Genomic DNA, 20,020 nt, shown 5'->3' with positions numbered 1-20,020 from the left:
CATGGATTGCCGTCAGCAGGTGTCCTTCTGCAACATGAAAATGCAAGGCCCCACACTGCCCGTACAACAGTTGCAGCAATCACAGACCTGCATTTTGAGTGTCTTCCTCATCCACCATACACACCAGACCTTGCCCCAAGTGATTTCCATATGTTTGGACTACTCAAGGACGCAATGGGAGGAGAGAAGTTCCGTTCTGATGAAGAGGTGCGCCACGCGGTGCATTAGTGGTTGCGCGGACTACCAAAAGAATGTTTTTCTAAAGGAATTTATGCACTTTGTAAGCGCTGGAGGACTCGCATTGAGCGTGGGGGAGATTATGTTCAAAAGTGAAACAGCTTTGTAACACTTTTGCACAATAAATAATATTTAAGAAAATATTTAAGGTTTTCATTTGACTCACCCTCTTACAAACACTTCATTCCAATCTTCCCCTTCTACTCAAACGTAAACTTAATTTATAAACCTCCAGAACTCGATTTCTTCCACAAATCCTTGAATACGACACACCTTTCCCTACACAAATATTTTCTCAACTAACAAAACAGCCCACATCCTCCTCCACGTTGAACACCATACATTCTTGGCAACAAACATCGTATCATTTTTTCTCTGATCTCCAGCCCCGGTGCTTTACAAAGCTTGTATCAGCACATCTGACATATATACATCTGCATACTTTCCATACCATTTCCTAACTATATTTCAGTCGTTACCTCTACCTTGAACTCCGCTCGAAGATCTTGTGGATTGAACGCACTCCCCGTCGTCTTCGTCTTGTCGCCTCCACAGCTATCCTCACCATTCACAGCTTGGCTCAGGCGACTCTTACAACCCACTCAACCCCTTCCAAATTCGAAACACTTTCCAAAAACCTGTCACTTTTCTTGTTTCACGCAACATCTACTCATATCAAACAAACCCTCAAAATTTACCATGTTCATATTCATCATTACTTTCAGCTATTTTTCATAAAAATCACATACATAATTGCCAACAATCATGAATTCATAAGAACAACAGAGATTTATTTATTTATATTTAATAAATCACAGATAGAATTTGCTTTTTACCTTCTAAACATTGGTTATGAGCAATTTGTGCTACGAGGGTCACTCTAAAAGAAATGCACACTATTTTTGTAAAACTACAGTTTTCATTCTGCATGTGTGAAAGTTTTACAGTGTGAAGATACATCCTTCCGGCTTGTTTTCAAACTTAGTTCAACCTGTTCCCGTGAGTGGCTCCGTCACAGCATGTCTTCAAGATGGTTGCTACACTTGACGTTCGTCAGAAGCAACGTGCTGTCATAGAATTCCTGTGCTGTGAAAACGAGACAGTGGGAAACATCCAGTCGGTGTTGACGAACTCAAGCGAGGCATAAAGCTTTGTGTTGTGCAGTCATCAAGGGAACATGAATTTACCTTCGGCTCCGGAAGCCCATAGTGATGATGTTTCGTTGAATGGTTCGCACACTAGACTTGTTGATGGCCGAACATTGAAATCTGCAGCAATTTGTTGAAGGGCTGCACTTCTGTCCCGTAGAACGATTCTCTTCAATCATCATCGGTCCCGTTCTTGCAGGATCTTTTTCCAGCGGCAGCGGTGTCGGAGATTTGATGTTTTACCGGATTCCAGATATTCACGGTACACTTGTGAAATGGTCATAAGGGATAATCCCTACTTCATCACTACCTCGGAGGTGCTGTGTCCCATCGCTCGTGCGACGACTATAACACCACGTTCAAACTCACTTAAGATGTACAGAGGCAAGGCGCAGAAGAAGATTAGGATGTATGCCCAACTTCCATACATATTAGAAACGTGTGCCTTGTCTTTCCTTTTTTTCCGTTCAACTAGACTGTCACAGCAGTGTGTTGCCAGGTACATGTAGTCTACCAAAAAACCTTCCCGAGTGTCTGAGCGCTTCGTCACGCTTTTCATACCATCGTTTCCACTGCTGTTGCAAGTGGGCTCTGTTACTAAATACGTCAACCTATGAACAATCATTGACCAGCCACTTGGACACAGAAAATGGCGCTCTATGAAGAACGAGTGTGGCAGCGCTGAACAAATACGACAAACACGCCTCTAAAAGCAGCTTGTCGTAGGAGTCTGGCCGTTCTGAAACGAACTTTCCCATGCCCAGTAGTAAGTGGGAGCCAGACATAGTGATTCCGATCACTGTGTATTTATGGGGGATCCTCTTTGGCAGATCAACAAAGTGGCACCAAGAAGGCTTACTGAGGCTCATAAGTTCTACCAAGACAAATATATCATAGACAAACTGAAGAGAGTAAACCAAACAGAAACCAGTTCTGTCGGAGTCTTAGAGTAGTCTACAGGGTATTACTACAAACTCCGAGGGGTTTCGCATCTCGTGGTCGTGCGGTAGCGTTCTCGCTTCCCACGCCCGGGTTCCCGGGTTCGATTCCCGGCGGGGTCAGGGATTTTCTCTGCCTCGTGATGGCTGGGTGTTGTGTGCTGTCCTTAGGTTAGTTAGGTTTAAGTAGTTCTAAGTTCTAGGGGACTTATGACCACAGCAGTTGAGTCCCATAGTGCTCAGAGCCATTTGAACCATTTTTCCGAGGGGTTTTAGAGGGGGTCTTGAGGAACAAATCGAGTATAGGAAACCGTGTCCCCGTCATCCAACGACGTTACAGATCGCCGAAGTTATAGGGAGTGGCGCCTGCCAGGAGCCCATCCCTCCGGCAGGAAACGTGACTTTGTGCGCTGACGTACCGTAGGCGGAACATCTCCCAATGTTGTTTGTTATTCAGTGGTTGGGACTGATTGGCAGGATCGCCAGTGGAGAAGATTGAGCTAGCTGCTGCGTAGAAAGGCCGTGTCTCCTATAATGCAATGTGTGACGATTTTGGACACAAGTTTCCATCTGAACTTTATTTTTCTCGTGATACCCTCTAAAATCTCCACTATTTTTCGGTATACAGCAGAAGGGCGACGTGCCTGTGATAAATGTTCAACGCGCCATTATCTTGAAATGGCATACTGCATGCAAGCTACAATACTAAACAGCTAAATATGCCAAAATAAACATGGGGTCTGGAGCACCGTTTGGAGCAGATGACTGTTCTGTTGTAGGTTTAACGTCTTCAATCCGGAAAACGATTTCGATACATGCGTTGTACAGCTCTACCAATATGTACCGTACCCTCTAGCAGGAAATTTGAAATTGATGCGATCTTCAAACTTATTTTATATCCAAACGGTACATTTTCGGACAGGTGTTCCTTATTAAATCTTTAACTACTACGTCGCCTCTACAAACACTAGGGGACTGTAGCAGGAATTGCGAAACACCCTGCATATTTTATAAAAGCAGAATTCAAAGCATAATATTTTTGGCACTCATTGTTGAGCTCAACGTAACAACTACAATACTGGAAAAAAATTAGTGCATCTGGAAAGACGACGTCGATTTCGATCCGATGATGTGTGAAACACACTGCTGTGACTGTCTAGTTGAATGGAAAGAAAGGATAGACAAGGCACACGTTTCTAATATGTATGGAAGTTGGGCATACAACCTAATCTTCTTCTCCACCCTGCCTCTGTACATCTCCACCTGCAACTACCTTTGTCCAGGACTTCCCCCTCCCCCCTCCCTCTGTTCATCTTCTCTCCCCCCTCTCCCCCCCTCTCTCTCCGTCACCTCCTGCCCCCAGTCCATCTCCTCATTTCCTCTCCCTATATCCACTTCCTCTCATCTCTTCGTCCATCTCTTCTCCCCATCCCACTGACTTTGAGCGTTGTTTATTGTTACTGAAAATGCAGCTTCCGTTGTAGCAGTAGTAGTAGTAGCAGTAGTAGTAGTAATCATAAGCCAATAATCCAGGTCCGTGGCTCGTGGGCTAGTGGCTAGCGTCGCTGCCTCTGGATCACGGGGTACCAGGTTCGGTTCCCGGCCGGGTTGAGGCTTTTCTCCGCCTGGGGACTGGGTGTTTGTGTTGTCCTCATCATCTCATCATCACTTGGGAAGTGCCGAGGCTAGAAATGGAAAGATTTGGACCACGATGTTGAGCACCCAACAAACCATCGCCGGCCGCTGTGGCCAAGCGGTTCCAGGCGTTTCAGTCCGGAACCGCCCTGCTGCTATGGTCGCAGGTTCGAATCCTGCCTCGAGCATGGGTGTGTGTCATGTCCTTGGGTTAGTTAAGCTTAAGTAGTTCTAAGACTAAGGGACTGATGACCTCAGATGTAAAGTCCCATAGTGCTTAGAGTCATTTGAACCATTTGAATAAACCATCATCTTCAATAATCCAGGAATGCAACTTTCCTGGTTTTTGTGAAAACCGTTTGCGAGGAAGAAAACAAAACTACACTTTCTTGCGTGAACAATTTACACTACTGGCCATTAGAATTGCTACATCAAGAAGAAATGCAGATAATAAACGGGTATTCATTGGACAAATATATTATACTAGAACTGACATGTGATTACATTTTCACGCAAATTGGGTGCATAGATCCTGAGAAATAAGTACCCAGAACAACCACCTCTGGCCGTAATAACGGCCTTGATACTCCAGGGCATTGAGTCAAACAGAGCTTGGATGACGTACAGCTACAGCTGCCCATGCAGCTTCAACACGATACCACAGTTCATCAAGAGTAGCGACTGCCGTATTGTGACGAGCCAGTTGCTCGGTCACCATTGACCAGACGTTTTCAATTGGTGAGAGATCTGGAGGACGTGCTGGCCAGGGCAGCAGTCGAACATTTTCTGTATCCAGAAAAGTCCGTGCAGGACCTGCAATATGCGGTCGTGCATTATCCTCCTAAAATGTAGGGTTTCGCAAAGAATCGAACTAAGTGTAGACCACCGAGTCGTAACACATCTGAAATGTAACGCCCACTGTTCAAAGTGGCTTCAATGCGCACAAGAGGTGAGCGAGACGTGTAACCAATGGCACCCCATACCATCACGCCGGGTGATACGCGAGTATGGCGATGACGAATACACGCTTCCAATGTGCGTTCACCGCGATGTCACCAAACACGGATGCGACCATCATGATGCTGTAAACAGAACCTGGATTCATCCGAAAAAATGACGTTTTGCTATTCGTGCATCCAGGTTCGTCGTTGAGGACACCATCGCAGGCGCTCCTGTCTGCGATGCAGCGTCAAGGGTAACCGCAGCCATGGTCTCCGAGCTGATAGTCCATGCTGCTGCAAACGTCGTCGAACTGTTCGTGCAGATGGTTGTTGTGTTGCAAACGTTCCCATCTGTTGACTTAGGGATCGAGATGTGGCTGCACGATCCGTTACAGCCACGCGGATAAGATGCTTGTCATCTTGACTGCTAGTGATACGAGGCCGTTGGGATCCAGCACGGCGTTCCATATTACCCTCCTGAACCTACCGATACCATATTCTGCTAACAGTCATTGGATCTAGACCAACGCGAGCAGCAATGTCGCGATACGATAAACCGCAATCGCGATAGGATACAATCCGATCTTTATCAAAGTCGGAAACGTGATGGTACGCATTTCTCCTCCTTACACGAGGCATCACAACAACGTTTCACCAGGCAACGCCGGTCAACTGCTGTTTGTGTATGAGAAATCGGTTGGAAACTTTCCTCGTGTCAGCACGTTGTAGGTGTCGCCACCGGCGCCAAACTTGTGTGAATGCTCTGAAAAGCTAATCATTTTCATATCACAGCATCTTCTTCCTGTCGGTTAAATTTATCGTCTGTAGCACGTCATCTTCGTGGTGTAGCAATTTTAATGGCCATTAGTGTATCTTTACAATACGTGCACATAACGAGAAAGAATTTATATGCGAGATACAGTTTGTCTAATTGTTTGAATGCCCCGGTATGGCTGCGACAACGGTAACAAAACCGCGCATATTTACACCAGAAAATTTACTTTCTCGTAATCGGTTTTAACAGAAAACTTGTATATTGTTGTCTGTCTTGAAACAAATATACCCTATTCCAAACGTTTATTATGGTAACCTGTAAAAGTCTGAAGTAAATCGGTCCAGATGGAGGGTGTTGGCGAAGTGATTAGCTTTCGGGAGGACGACGGTTCAGAACCGCGTTCGGCCATCCTGAGTTAGATTTCCGTGATTTCCCTAAATCGCTCAAGGAAAATTCCGGGATGATTCCTTTGAAAGGGCACTGCTAGTTCCTTTCCCTAATCCGATGGGACCGATGATCTTGCTGTATGCCGCGCGGGTTACCCGCTCTGTCTCATGCGCCTTTCCACGGTTCGAGCTGCTTCCCCTGTCGGAGGTTCGAGTGCGCCCTCGGGCATGGCTGTGTGTTTTGTGTTTAGGGAAATGTAGTTAAAGTTAGATTAAGTAGTGTGTAAGCCTGGGGTCCGATGACCTCAGCTCTTTGGTCCCACAGAAAATTACCCCAATTTTCCAAAATTTCCAAATCTTGCTGTTTGGTCTGCTCCCCCAAATCAACCAACTAACCAAATCGTTCAAGAATTTTTCGAGATTTTTGGTAACAACATTTCCCCTTACACATCACATGGTTATTTATATGTTATATATATTTAAAACTAGGAACATAAAAGATGTGCATATCCGCATGCAACGTTGTGTCAAAATTTCGAAGCAACCAGTGAAGAACTTTGGCGGGAGCGCGGTGCCTGTCTGTTCACTCTCGGTCCCTTTGGTCACACTGGTGCGGTGCTGTCCCACAGCGGTGGGGAACCAGATGCTGACGGCGGCGCTCAGCCTGGCGTTCAACTCGTACTTCAAGGAGCTGCGCAGCCGCGCGGCCGGGGTGTCCATCTCGCTGATGGGTCTGGGCCCGGTGGTGATGCCGCAGCTGGTGACGCTGCTGCTGCGCAACTACACCACGGCGGGCGCCGCCCTAATCATCGGCGGCCTCTCGCTGCACAGCGTGGTCGCCGCGCTGCTGCTGCAGCCCGTGCGCTGGCACATGAAGCCCGCGCCGCCGCCGCCGCCACCCGATCCGCAAGGTTGGTACCACCCACTGGCTCACCGCAGCCCTCAGCAAATCTACACCGATGAGCCGAATCATTATGAACACCTGTTCGAATGAATGACTCTGAGCACTATGGGACTTAACATCTGAGGTCATCAGTCCCCTAGAACTTAGAACTACTTAAACCTAACTAACCTAAAGACATCACACACATCCATGCCCGAGGCAGGATTCGAACCTGCGACCGTAGAGGTCGCGCGGTTCCAGACTGAAGCGCCTAGAACCGCTCGGCCACACCGGCCGGCGAACACCTGTTGATTAGCGTGTTGGTCCACTATGCAGATACAACGCAGCAGTGATCCTTGACAGGATTCCAGAAGTATGACGCACCAGATGTCTATGCTCAGGTCAAGCAGTTCCCATAAATTACGGGATCGTGGTTTACGGTCACGCAGCTGGCGCCCGATATGTGTCCCAATGGGTACAAATCAGGCACATTTGCTGGTCGAGACATCAGTGTGAATTCACTATAGAGACCTTGCAACAAGGACACTTATCCTGCTGAAAGACTGCATCGCCATATTTTAATCGTCCAACAATCAATTGGAAAAACTGCAGTTTTGTTAATGGTAGTTGGGATAGGACATCCTGTGAAACAATTGCAAGTGCATTTTGTGAAAACTACCTCGAAGAGATAGTTACGAACCCCACTCATGATCGAAATAGAGTGGCATCTAAAGGCAAGTAGACAGGACCTTGTTGAGGATGTCCACATCAAAACCGGTATCAGGTGCAGTTGAGGCAATAGTGATTATCGTAGTACAAAGCACAACTAAAACAAGCAAAAAGATATACGTGTTTAGTAAACTTGATAAAAAAAATCGCTAGTGCAATATCTCAATGAGAAACTTGAAACTTTCAGCACAGGGTGGAAGCGTCGGAACTCTAAAGATTAAAATAATAATTTACCATGCACTGGAGAGATATGTACCTAGCAAAACAGTTCATAATGGAAGCGAGCATCGGTGGTATACGGTCACTGTAAAGAAACAGATTACTGCATAATAGGTGTAAAACAAAGTGTAGGGCCATAGATAGAGATGCCAAATGAAACGTGTTTGCCTGTTGAGAGCAATGCGTGATCCCTTCAGTAACTACTATAGCAGATTATTGGTAAGTGATCTTTCACAGAACCGAAAGAAATTCTGGTGATATGTAAAGGCTGCTAGTGGCAACAAAGTTAGTAGTGTCCAGTATATAGTGAATGGTTCAAATGGTTCAAATGGCTCTGAGCACTATGGGACTCAACTGCTGTGGTCATTAGTCCCCTAGAACTTAGAACTACTTAAACCTAACTAACCTAAGGACATCACAAACATCCATGCCCGAGGCAGGATTCGAACCTGCGACCGTAGCAGTCGCACGGTTCCGGACTGCGCGTATAGTGAATGAAATAGGAACTGAAATTGAGGGAAGCAAAGTAAAAGCTGAAATGCTTGACTCTGTTTTAAATGTTCCTTTACAATGGAAAACCCATAACAATTGCTCCAAATTAATCCTTGAACCACTGAAAAAGATGAATAAGTATTAGTGTCAGGGGTAGTAAGAAATTCCGGAAATCTTTAAAATTGAGCAAAGCCTCAGGGCCCGATGTAATTCATATCAGAATCTACAATGAATTGGTGGCTGAGTTAGTCCAACTATAATCTGCCGTATACCCCTCAAACAACCAACCATGGAAGAAAACACAGGTCATACCCATTTACAAGGGCAGTAGAGATGAGCTTGAAAAACATCACCCCATATCCTTGACATAGATTCGTTGTAGAATCTTAGAACATATTCTGAGCTCAAACTTAATGAGGTGTTTTGAATGGAATGACCTCCATGCCAACCACCATGGATTCAAAGACGATGTAGATGGGCCGCAGTAACGTTTGCGCAATTCAGTGCTGTCATGGTGCCTCAGATTACCACCACAGACCCCATGGAAGCCAAACTAAATGTACCCCATATCATAATTCTACTCTCACCAGCCTGCATCTGTGGAGTGGTGCATGTTTCGTGCAGCCATTCGCCTGGATGACGGTGTATGAGAACCCAAACGTCGAGCTGAAATGCGATTCATTCGATAGGCGACACGTTTCTGTTGATCCATTGTGAAAACTCATTGATGCTGCGCCCACTGCAGTCTCAACTGACGATGTCGTTGGCTCAATACAGGAACACGTAGGAGTCGTGTGAGGTGGAGCTGTATGTTCAGCAATGGACTTTGAACGGTGTGCTCCGAAACGCTTGTGCCGGCACCAGCATTTTACTCTGTCGTCAGGTCTACCACAGATCGCTGCCTGTCCTGGATTCCACAGTGGGGGATCCTCCAAACTCTACGATCTGCAATGAGACGTGGTCGTCCAGTATCACACGGCCTACGCGTCATTCCATCATCCTTCAACCACTTTCCATAGCTGTTCGCGGCATAAGTACACCAACAGGCGAACAGCTTCGCCGTTTCATAGATTCTCGATTCTAGCTGCAGCGCCACAACAACGTGCCCTGTGTCAAAACCGCTTATATCCTTGGATTTGCGCATTTGTGGTCCGCATCTCTGCTATAATGACTGCCCACTCGTCTCTCTTCCGCTCACATTCTTTCCTTACTGCGTCACAGGGCTGCAACACCAGTGGGAAGCATTCAACCTCGCGGTGGCTAGTGTTCATAATGTTTTGGCTCATCGGTGTACACGCTCTACATACTCCATATGTCACTATACGGGGTGCGACAATAAAATAATGAGACTGATGTGAAAAAAATGTTGTTTACCGTTTCAGTCAAGTTTAATGTTGTCTCCTTCAAAATAGTTCCCTTCTGATTGCACACACTTTTTCCAGCGCTTCTGCCATTGATGGTAACATTTCAGGAACTCATCTTCTGTTATATTATCCAAGACCCTCGTCACAGCTTTTTGGACATCTTAGTGTTGCTTGAAAATGGTGTCCGTTGACCGCAGTTTTGACTCTTCGAAATAGGAAAAATGTAGCGCAGAGCGATATCTGGTGAATAGGGTGGCTGTGGTAGTAGTGAAATTTGTTTTGAGGTTAAAAATTGCTGTACTGAGAGAGCAGTATGGGATGGCTCATTATCATGATGCAGATCTTCAGTATTTTTAGACGAACCGTTTCTCTATTGACGTTCAGTTCTTTTGCAATAATTTTCACTGCTAATCTTCGATCAGATCGTACGAGTTCACGCACCCTGCACAAGTTGACATCTGTCGGCGAGGTTGATGGTCGTCCACTGCGGTCTTCATCTTCAACATTCGTTCTTCCTTCACTAAACATTTTATGCCAACGAAAAACTTGAGCTCTTGACATAACCTCCTCTCCAAAAGCCTTCTGAAGCTTACCGTAAGTTGTCGTCGCGTTTTCACCCAATTTAACGCAAAAAGAATTAGCATACTGTTGCACAATATTATGCGGTTCCATTTCCGTCACGAGAGACACAAACACATGTTAACTTATTACAGCATAACAAACGACTGGACAGCAGCATCGATGTGCTGCTTGGACTAGAAGCAGTTTATAGACCAAGGTCAAGGATATTGTGCCTACGCAAGCCTGCATGGTTGCCACATCTTGCAAAAAAAAAATCTCATTGCTTTATTGTCACACCTCGTATGATGCACGCTGGAGGGTACCCCGTACTGCTGCTGTTCATCCCCTTTTGTAAACTGACAAGAAGAACATTGCAGGTGCCGTAACCTGATTTTCCAGAAACTTCACTCACTGGAAGAGGAGTCAAATTAAAGGAACACGTGTCTCGGTGGTCAACATTTTCCACGCAATTTAAATGCCTTTCATCGCACTTACAGTTCAGTTGAAGCGTTGACACATTGGGAAGCGTCGTGGCTTAGCACTTCTGCGCCCTGTGTTCGAAACCAGTTTATTTTTTCCGTTTGATTTCTTTAGTTCTCATTTACCTACCCATCTTCGTAGAAGGTTACTGAAAGAATGTTTGCTATTAAATTAGAGAATGCAGTGGCGTAATATTAATTGTAAAATTATGGCTGGGTTTTCACAATACATGAAATACATTTACTATACATGTCTATATGCTTCATTGTTGTAAGTTCGCTTTGAGAACTAATTCGGCAGTGATGCGTTTCCCTTATTGATTCCTTCATGAGTACTAAACCAGATGGGCAAGTCAGAATCGACTATTTTTGCAGCCTGCAGGCATCTTGCTGGTCGATCGAAACTCACTTCATAGGAACAAGTACGCAACACCACGAATATTATTGACAAACCACACAACGGGAATTTGACTGAAAACAACTTCAAATTTTTCTCATTAACTTATTAATTTACACATTCGTGTAGTAATCTCCTTCCGACATGGGTACAGAGATGACAAAAGTAAAAATAAAAGCAATAATCGGGTTTCAAATACAGGATGTAAAAGTATGAAGCCACGACACTAGCCACTGTGCTAACGCTTCGACTAAATTAGTTACGAACTAAAAGCCATATAAAGTACCCCAAAAACGTTGACTACCGTTTTCTCAGAAACGGTCGATTACCTACTGACAACCCGAGACACGAGTTCGCTTGTTTTGACTCATCTTTCACTGAGCGAAGTTTCTGGGAAATAGAGGGTCCGCGGGAAACTGCTGCTCATGTGCTTCCTTTTTTTTTATTTTTTTAGTCATTTCTTTTCTCATGACTCCATGACTCTCCTATGCTAACGTCTTCATCTCAGACGGAGATGTATCCAGTGGCCATATCGACCTTTTGAAACCATCTATACGATGATGTATGTTAAGGTCCAAGATATCACACCTACAGCCAATCACCCTAGTGAGCCGTCGTTTGCGGATAATTGGTTGAAATGGCTCTGAGCACTATGGGACTTAACATCTGTGGTCATCAGTCCCCTAGAACTTAGAACTACTTAAACCTAACTAACCTAAGGACATCACACACATCCATGCCCGAGGTAACATTCGAACCTGCGACCGTAGCGGTCGCCCGGTTCCAGACTGTAGCGCCTAGAACCGCTCGGCCACCCCGGCCGGCTGCGGATAATGATTTTAAAAAAAAAAATCGTAACATCGTCTGATGCTCTGTAACTTTAAAAACAGATATGTGACTCAGATTAGTTGTGTAGGGTAATGGTTAAGTTACAGTCCTCAGATGGGAAAGGTTATGATCTCGAATCTCATCAGGTGCTTCGACATTTTTTAAATTTTCAACCCACTATCGAATGACTTCGATCATTATTTTTGTTCTATGAATTGGTTTGAATGTAATTTTTCTTATTTTTTTCTCAACTGTCACATCATTTTTACCACCATATTAACATTTTTCGTTTGCTCTCATTCTGCTTTCTCTCAGACTTTTTCCACTTGTTACCTTTAAAACAATTATTAAAATGATGTGGCAAATGAATAAAAATAAGAAATATATATATTTCAACCAATTCATTGAACAAAAAGAATGATTAAAGTAAATTTGATAAAGATTTGAAAATAAAGAACGTGAAAGCACCTGGTGAGATTCGGATCTACAACTATTTCGAATTTGGGGGCTGTACCTTAACCATTACACTACGCATACAGTCTGTGTCAAAATTTTCGCCAATTACTCCGAAACAAGGACCCACAAAGGTGATTAGCTGCAGGGTGTGATACCTGAGAACAAACTATGTAACGATATAGACGGTTTCAGAAAGTCTGTCCCACCGCTTAGGTCCTGTCATCAGAGTAGCACTTGCAACATCAGTCCCCAGTTATTAGTTGTTTGTATTCCAACCTCTGTCTTACTCTACAACTTTTCCCCTCTAGTACCAAGGAAGTTATTCCCTGATATCTTAATATAAGCCCTATCACCATGTCACTTGTTTGTCAGTGATTTCCATACATTCCTTTCCTCGCAGATTCTACGGAGAAGCTCCTCATTCCTTCTCTTACCAGTCCACCTAATTTTCAACTTCCTTCTGTAGCACCACATCTCAAATCCTTCGATTCTCTTCTGTCCCAGTTTCCCCACAGACCATGATTCACTATCATCCAATGTTTTGCGCCAAAAGCATGTTCTCACCAATTTATTTCTCAAAGTAAGGCCTGCGTTTGCTAGCACATATCAGAGTTCTCTTGGCCAGGAATGCCATTTTTGTCTCTATTAGTCTACTGTTTATATCCTCCTTACTTCTTCCGCCATGGATAATGGCAAAAGTGATAGATATCGCTGTATCAAAATTTCTAAATCATTGTGGGGCAGTCACAACCAAACAACTATCAAGCTGGTGCGTACGATCTATGAGACTGCCGGCATACCATCAGACTCTGGGTGGAGCATCAACGACACAATACCGAAGATAGCATGAGCTGATCAGTGCGAGAACTATCACATAATCAGCTTAACAACTCGTGCTGACAAGAATAATATACAGAAGAATGGAAAAGAAAATTGAAGCTCTCTTAGATGACGATCAGTTTGCTTTTTGAAAAGGCAAAGGCAGCAGAGACAGTCGTGACGTTCCACTTGACAATGGAACCAAGACTGCATAAAAATCAAGACACGATCATAAGATTTGTCGAACTGGAAAAAGCGTTCGACAATGTGAAATCGTGCAAGATGTTCGAAATTCTGAGAAAAATTGTAGCAAGCTATAGGGAAAGGCAGGTAATATACAATATGTACAAAAACCAATAGACAACGATAAGAATGGAAGACCAAGAACGGAGTACCTGGATTATAAAATGTGTCACACAGGGATGCAGTCTATCGCCCCTAATGTTTAATCTACACATCAAAGAAGCAATGACGGAGATAAAAGAAAGGTTCAAGAGTGGGATTAAAATTTAGAGTGAAAGGATGTCAATGATAATATTTATTGATGACATTGTTGTCCTCATTAAAAGTGGAAGAATAATTACAGGATCTGTTGAATGGAACTCACAGTCTAACGAGTACAGAATACAGAGTAAGGGCAAATCGAAGAAAGACGGAAATTGTGAAGAGCAGCAGAAATCAGCTTAATCATAAATTTAACATCAGAATTGGTGACCACGAAGCAGACAAAGTGAAGGAATTCTGCTACCTTCGAAGCAAAATGCCTTCATACGAGTCCTAATTTCTCTTACCTGCTCTTCCCGTTCCTTAGGCGAAATGTACATTGGCGTTAGTAAAATTCAGCCGCAAATTCCCGAAATTTTTTCGATAATTTTTTGGGAAAAGAAAGTCGTCTTCCCTCCAAAAATTTACATTAGAGTTCAAATGGAATTTCCGTAATACTCGCGTGTCTTATTCCACGGCTGGACTAGGCCTAACCCGTAAGTCTCTATTATTCCACTGCTGGGTATAGGCCTAATCCATAGCCTACATCTACATACAGTACAACATGTGGGGTATGATATCGGATATGACGCACCGGTCCAGGTATAGTGCCCTGTGAAAGATAGTGGGTCAGCTAAATAATTGGGGCTCCTGATATCGAGCGGTCGAAACGCACAGACCTGGTGACCAAGCCGACTGGTCCTACGCGCTGCCATTTCTCTCTGTGGGTTCGGAATAGGAGTTAGAAGCCAATGAGACAATGCTGTATCCTATCTGTGATATCATTCAATCTGTACAATGAGCATGCTGTGCAGGAAAGCAAGGAGAATTTTTTCAAGAGAATTAAAACTATGTAGAAGAAATCAAAACTTTTGGGCTGTATCGAAGACGCTTTAATTTTGTCAGAGACAGCAAAGGATTTGGAAGAGCATTTAGACGGAACAGATAGTGCTCTCAAAAGATGTAGTCAGACTGATATCAACAAAAATAAAACAAAGGTAATGGATGTAATCGAATCAGATCAGCGCTGCTGAGGAAATTCTATTAGGAAATGAAGCACTAGAAGAATTTTTCTATTTGGGCACCAAAATAAGTGGCAATGTCCGAAGTCGGAAGGATCTAAACTTGCACACTCTAACAAAGTGAAATATGGACGATAAATACTAAATACAAGAAGAGAATAGAAGCTTTTGAAATGTGGTGCTACAGGAGAATGCTGAAGGTTACATGGGTAGATCGGATAACTAACCACTGAGGAAGTACTGAATGGTACTGGCGAGAAAAAAAAGGAAAACTTGACTAAAAGATGCGATCCACTGATACGACACATGCTAAAACATCCAAAAATCGTCGATATAGTAATGGAGGAAGATGTGGGGGATACAAAAATCTGAAGTATAAGGGACAGTCAAATGAAAACCAAACACCCACCACAACGGGAATATGAAATGGTTCCATTCAAATTTAATCACCACACGCGTTAAGACATTTATCCCACAGGGAACCAAAACGATCAATTCCTATTTCGTAGAACGTAGTCGACCGCTAATGGATCCACAACTGCCCCACTCTTTCACTTCCTCATCCAACTGAAACCGGAGTCCATGCATGGCATTGGCCAGGTAGCCAAAGATGTGAAAATAACACGGTGCAAGATCCGGGCTATACGGAGGATGTTTCAGTGTTTCCCAATCAAATCGCCTTCATCCGGTTGGCAGTATAGGGACGGACATCATTGTGCAACAGTATGATTCCGTCCGTCAGCATTTCCTGGCGTTTGGACTTGTTGGCACGTCGCAGTGTATGGAATGTGCCTTCATAACGTTGCGCATTGAATGTGACTCAAGGCTCGAGGAAGTCGACGACCAGATAGCCCCTGCAATTGAAGAAATAGGTCATCATGACCTTCCCGGGACTTGTATGAACAATTTTGGGTTTCTTTGCATGGGGAGATATGAAATGTTTCCAGTGTTGGCTTTCTCGTTCCGCCTCGGGCTCTAGGAATACTGTCGAATGGAATCATCATGTTGCACGATAATGTCCACCTCCAACACTGCTATTCCGATGGGGGGTATGCTTCCGCAATTTTATTGGTAAACACTAAAACTTCTTCTGTACAGCAGGGATCTTTTATCACGTGATTTTTACATCTTTGGTGACCTGAACAAATACGTGGACGTCGATTTCAGTCGTACAAGTGCAAGAGTAGGTACTGTTCTGGATCCATGAGCAGCCAACTGTTTCCTACGAAACATGAACTGATCGTCTCGACTCCCAGTGGCAAAATGTTTTAACGCGTCTGGCGATTACTTTTGAATGAAACCATTCCATGGTTCCGTTGTAGCGAGTTTTTGGTTTTCATTTGAGTTTGTTGCGGTAGGTATGCAGAGATGAAGGGGCTTCCATACGACTAACATGGAGAGCTGCAACAAACCAGTCTTCGGACTGAAGACTCCACCACCAACAGAGAATGTAAGTCTGGATGTCCTCGGTAGGATATGCAACTCTCTCTCTCTCTCTCTCTCTCTCTCTCTCTCTCTCTCTAATGGAAGTTATGCTCTTTAATAGCTGTCACACTTCATTCAGCATACAATGACTAGCCTATGTGGAGAAGAACGGTGTATGAGTTTATATCAACAAATTATACTGGTTTATATGTTTAGAGTTATTATAAGTGACGTCAAATTAAAACCGTGTCTCTTTGTAATTTTTCGGACCATATTTTTCTTAAAATATTCCCGGTACTTTGTCACTAATGACGCCTTTTTCCACTGCGAAGAAATATATGCTTTGTACTGTTTAACCGTTATATCCAAAAGAGAGAAAAAGTGAGTATTCTTTGTACACCGTTAAATCCTTCTGCGTTGTGCAGTACGTCAGTCCATGTGTCAAAGCGTCTACGCCGTCTTGTTGCATTCACGTTATAAGAGAACCATGTGCTTAGCTCTTTGTGCTCGACAAAAGCCCTCAGTTGCAGCCAGAATCATAAAGTCTTTGTGTACATTTAATGCGTAGTCATTTCGGTTGCTTTAAAAACACTGTGAACACGATTATCGCATGGGTATAGACGCGACCGGCGTAATGAATGCTTTCTCCTCTTTCACCCGTTGCGGAGCTAAATCGCTCACTCATTCCAAACTGAATTATATACTTATCAACTAAGAAACAAAGGGAGAGCAAAAGCAAAGCATTCAGTTTTCTCTTGCGGACATACAATTTCTAAGCATCCATATGTCATATGTGACCTATTTACGTAAGTTCCTCGATCGAAATCCAACGTTTACATGCACATCTACGTCTACATCTACATGATTACTGTACAGTTCACGCTTAAGTGTCAAGCAGAGGGTTCTTCCAACCACATTCAGACAATTTCTCTACCGTTCTACTCTCCAATGGCATGTGGGAAAAATGAACACTAAAATCTTTCTGTACGAGATCTGATTTCTCTCATTTTATTACGATAATCTTTTCTTCTTACTTAGGTTTGCGACAATAAAATACTTCCGCATTCAGAGGAGAAAGCTGTTGATTGAAATTTCGTGAAAAATCTGGCCACAGGGAAAAACGCCTTTCTTTTAATTATTGACACCCGAACTCGCTTATCATTCTTGAGTCTCTCTCCGCTACTTCGCGATAACAGAAAACGAGCTGGCCTTTTTGGATTCCTTCGATGTTCTCCGTCAATCCTATCTGGTAAGGATTCCATACCGTACAACAGTATTCTACCACACGTCAGACAAGCGTAGGGTAAACCTGTTGCATCTTCTCAGCGGTCTGCCAATAAAACGCAGTCTTTGGTTTGCCTTCCCCACAATATTATCTATGTGATAGTTCCAACTAAAGTTGTTCGTTGTTGTAATTCTTAGATATTTAGCTGAACTGACAGACTTTAAGTTTATGTGACATGGCTTAGCCACAGCCTAGGGGATGTTTCCAGAATGAGATTCTCACTCTGCAGCGGAGTGTGCGCTGATATGAAACTTCCTGGCAGATTAAAACTGTGTGCCGGACCGAGACTCGAACTCGGGACCTTTACCTTTCACGGGCAAGTGCTCTACCAACTGAGCTACCCAAGCACGACTCACGCCCCGTCCTCACAGCTTTACTTCCGCCAGTACCTCGTCGACCTCATACGTTTCTTTATTCAGAGACAATTGCCACTTGGCTCACCATTCAAATGTTTCGTCTAAAACATTTTGCAATTGGTTTTGATCTTATGACGACTTGACTATACGGTAAATGACGGGATCGTCTGCAAACAATCTAAAAGGACTGCTCAGATCGTCTTCTAAATCATTTATATAGATTAGGAAACGCAGAGGGCCTGTAGCACTTCCTTGGGGAACACCGGATATCACTTCTATTTTACTCGGTGATTTTCCATCGATTACAACGTATTGCGACCTTTCTGACTGGAAACCGCAAATAATGGTTGCACAATATTAGCGGTATTCCATAGATTCACAATTCGATTAGAAGTCTCTTCTGAGGAATGGCGTCAAAAGCCTTCTGGAAATCTGGAAACATGTAATCAATTTGAGATCCCCTGTCCATAGCACTCGTTACTTCATGCAAATAAAGGTCGAGTTGTGTTCACAAGAACCATATTTTCTGAATTCGTGCTGACTATGTGTCAAGAGATTGTTTTATTCAAGGCAACTCATAATGTTCGAACGCAGTACATGTTCCATCTTACTGCAAATTGACGGCAGTGATATGAGCCTGTAATTCATCGGACTACTCCCACTTCTTTTCTTGAGTATTGGTGTGACCTGTGCCACTTTCCTTTAGTGCGTATCTTTCTTCGAGCGAGAGGTTGTGTATGACTGCAAAGTCTGAGACTATTGTTTCAGCATACTCTAAAGGAAACGTAATTTGTATGTTATCTGGACCGGAAGACCTGCTTTATTAACTGATATAAGCTGCTTTGCTACGCCTAAGACCTTTACTCATGTTGGCAGCTGTTCCTGATTCGAATTCTAGTAGATATTCTCCATCTTCTTTCGTGAAGAAATTTCGGAAAACTAAGTTTAATAACTGCAATTTAGCGCCGCTTCAGTCGGTAATATTGCAGTTGGTATCACTCAGTAAAGATATTGGTTATGCCTTGCCGCCGGTATACTTTAAATACGACCAAAATCTCTTCGGATTTTCTGTCAGATTTTGAGACAGAGCTTCCTTGTGGAAGCTATTAAAAGCATCTCGCATTGAATTCCGCCCTAAGTTTGGGAATCGTTGGAATGAGTAAACGCAGAGAATAGGTTTCCCAAATATATATTATTTATTTATTTTCGTTACAGCCATCTATGGGCTACCACTTTACACAACTTCCCTCACTTTCTTAAGTTCTCTTCCTTCCTCTTTCACCAGTACTCCTTCATCCGTTGGCTCATTCGTGCACGTTCTTCTGCCGAGAATACTCTGTTGTTCCTCGTTTCCTCCTCGAATAAATCCTTCACCTCGGCAAACTTTTTCCTAAAGATCTGCCTGTTCACAATTTTTTCTGCCATGATCCCGCATTTTTCTACATCCCACGCATTTTTCTCACCCATGGAACTTGTGTCTTCCTCTTCTCCTGGAAGAGAGGACTCTTGTTGGCGAGCCTCTCTCATTCCATTCTTTTAATATGTCCATAGAAATTTAAAATTTTCCCCGCGAATCAACTCTTCAAAGAGATTTAGGGATTGCAGCCGGTCGTCGCGAACTTCATTCCACGATATTTAAGCTGTACTACTGCCAGCCATCTTCAGGTGAGCCGAACGAGGACTGACGAAGACGTTCTCCGCTCCGTTCCATGTAGTGAGCTGATGGTACTGCCGCGAATGCGTTGAAGCAGAAGGACCACACCGCCCAGAGACAGCGCCCTCGCTGGTGGAACTGCAGTACTCAGCTGCCGTCGGTATTGTCGCTGGCCGCAGCTATCGAAGTCTCCTGGCGTCTTCGTCTCGAGCAAATTTCGGAGATGACGGAATTCCACCCGTTATTCAGTTGGTAACCACTGTCATGGTTCATTAGATTTTCCGCAATACGTATTTCAACTGATTCTTTGATATTGGCATCCCAAAAGGTTGTTACTGTGGCCAAAATCGAAGTTTTGTCATACTCCATTGAATGTCCGTTGGAAATACAATGTTCCACAACTGCAGACTCACTGGGTTGAAATAGGCGAGTGCAACGCTGATGTTCTGTACAACGCCCTTCCAATGTACGCGTTGTCTGTCCTATATAGGCCATACCACATTGACAC

The 20,020-nt window shown here is 43.8% G+C and overlaps 1 protein-coding gene across 4 annotated transcripts in view; it reads left to right on the top strand.

Moving 5' to 3' along the window:
- Window positions 1-20,020, top strand: part of LOC126251895 (uncharacterized) — a 247,780-nt gene that overhangs the window by 167,488 nt on the left and 60,272 nt on the right. For 3 of the 4 annotated variants that reach the window (XM_049952609.1, XM_049952608.1, XM_049952607.1), the window contains one exon: window positions 6,690-6,971. The exons of the other annotated variant lie outside the window; for it this stretch is intronic. In XM_049952609.1, the coding sequence (XP_049808566.1) occupies window positions 6,690-6,971 (282 nt within the window). The remainder of the gene's footprint in view (window positions 1-6,689; window positions 6,972-20,020) is intronic. 4 annotated transcript variants of the gene reach the window in all.

This window comes from Schistocerca nitens, chromosome 4 (genome assembly GCF_023898315.1).
Source record: "Schistocerca nitens isolate TAMUIC-IGC-003100 chromosome 4, iqSchNite1.1, whole genome shotgun sequence".
In the NCBI taxonomy this organism is placed as follows: Eukaryota; Metazoa; Arthropoda; class Insecta; order Orthoptera; family Acrididae; genus Schistocerca; species Schistocerca nitens.
This window is presented reverse-complemented; position numbering and strand designations above follow the sequence as displayed.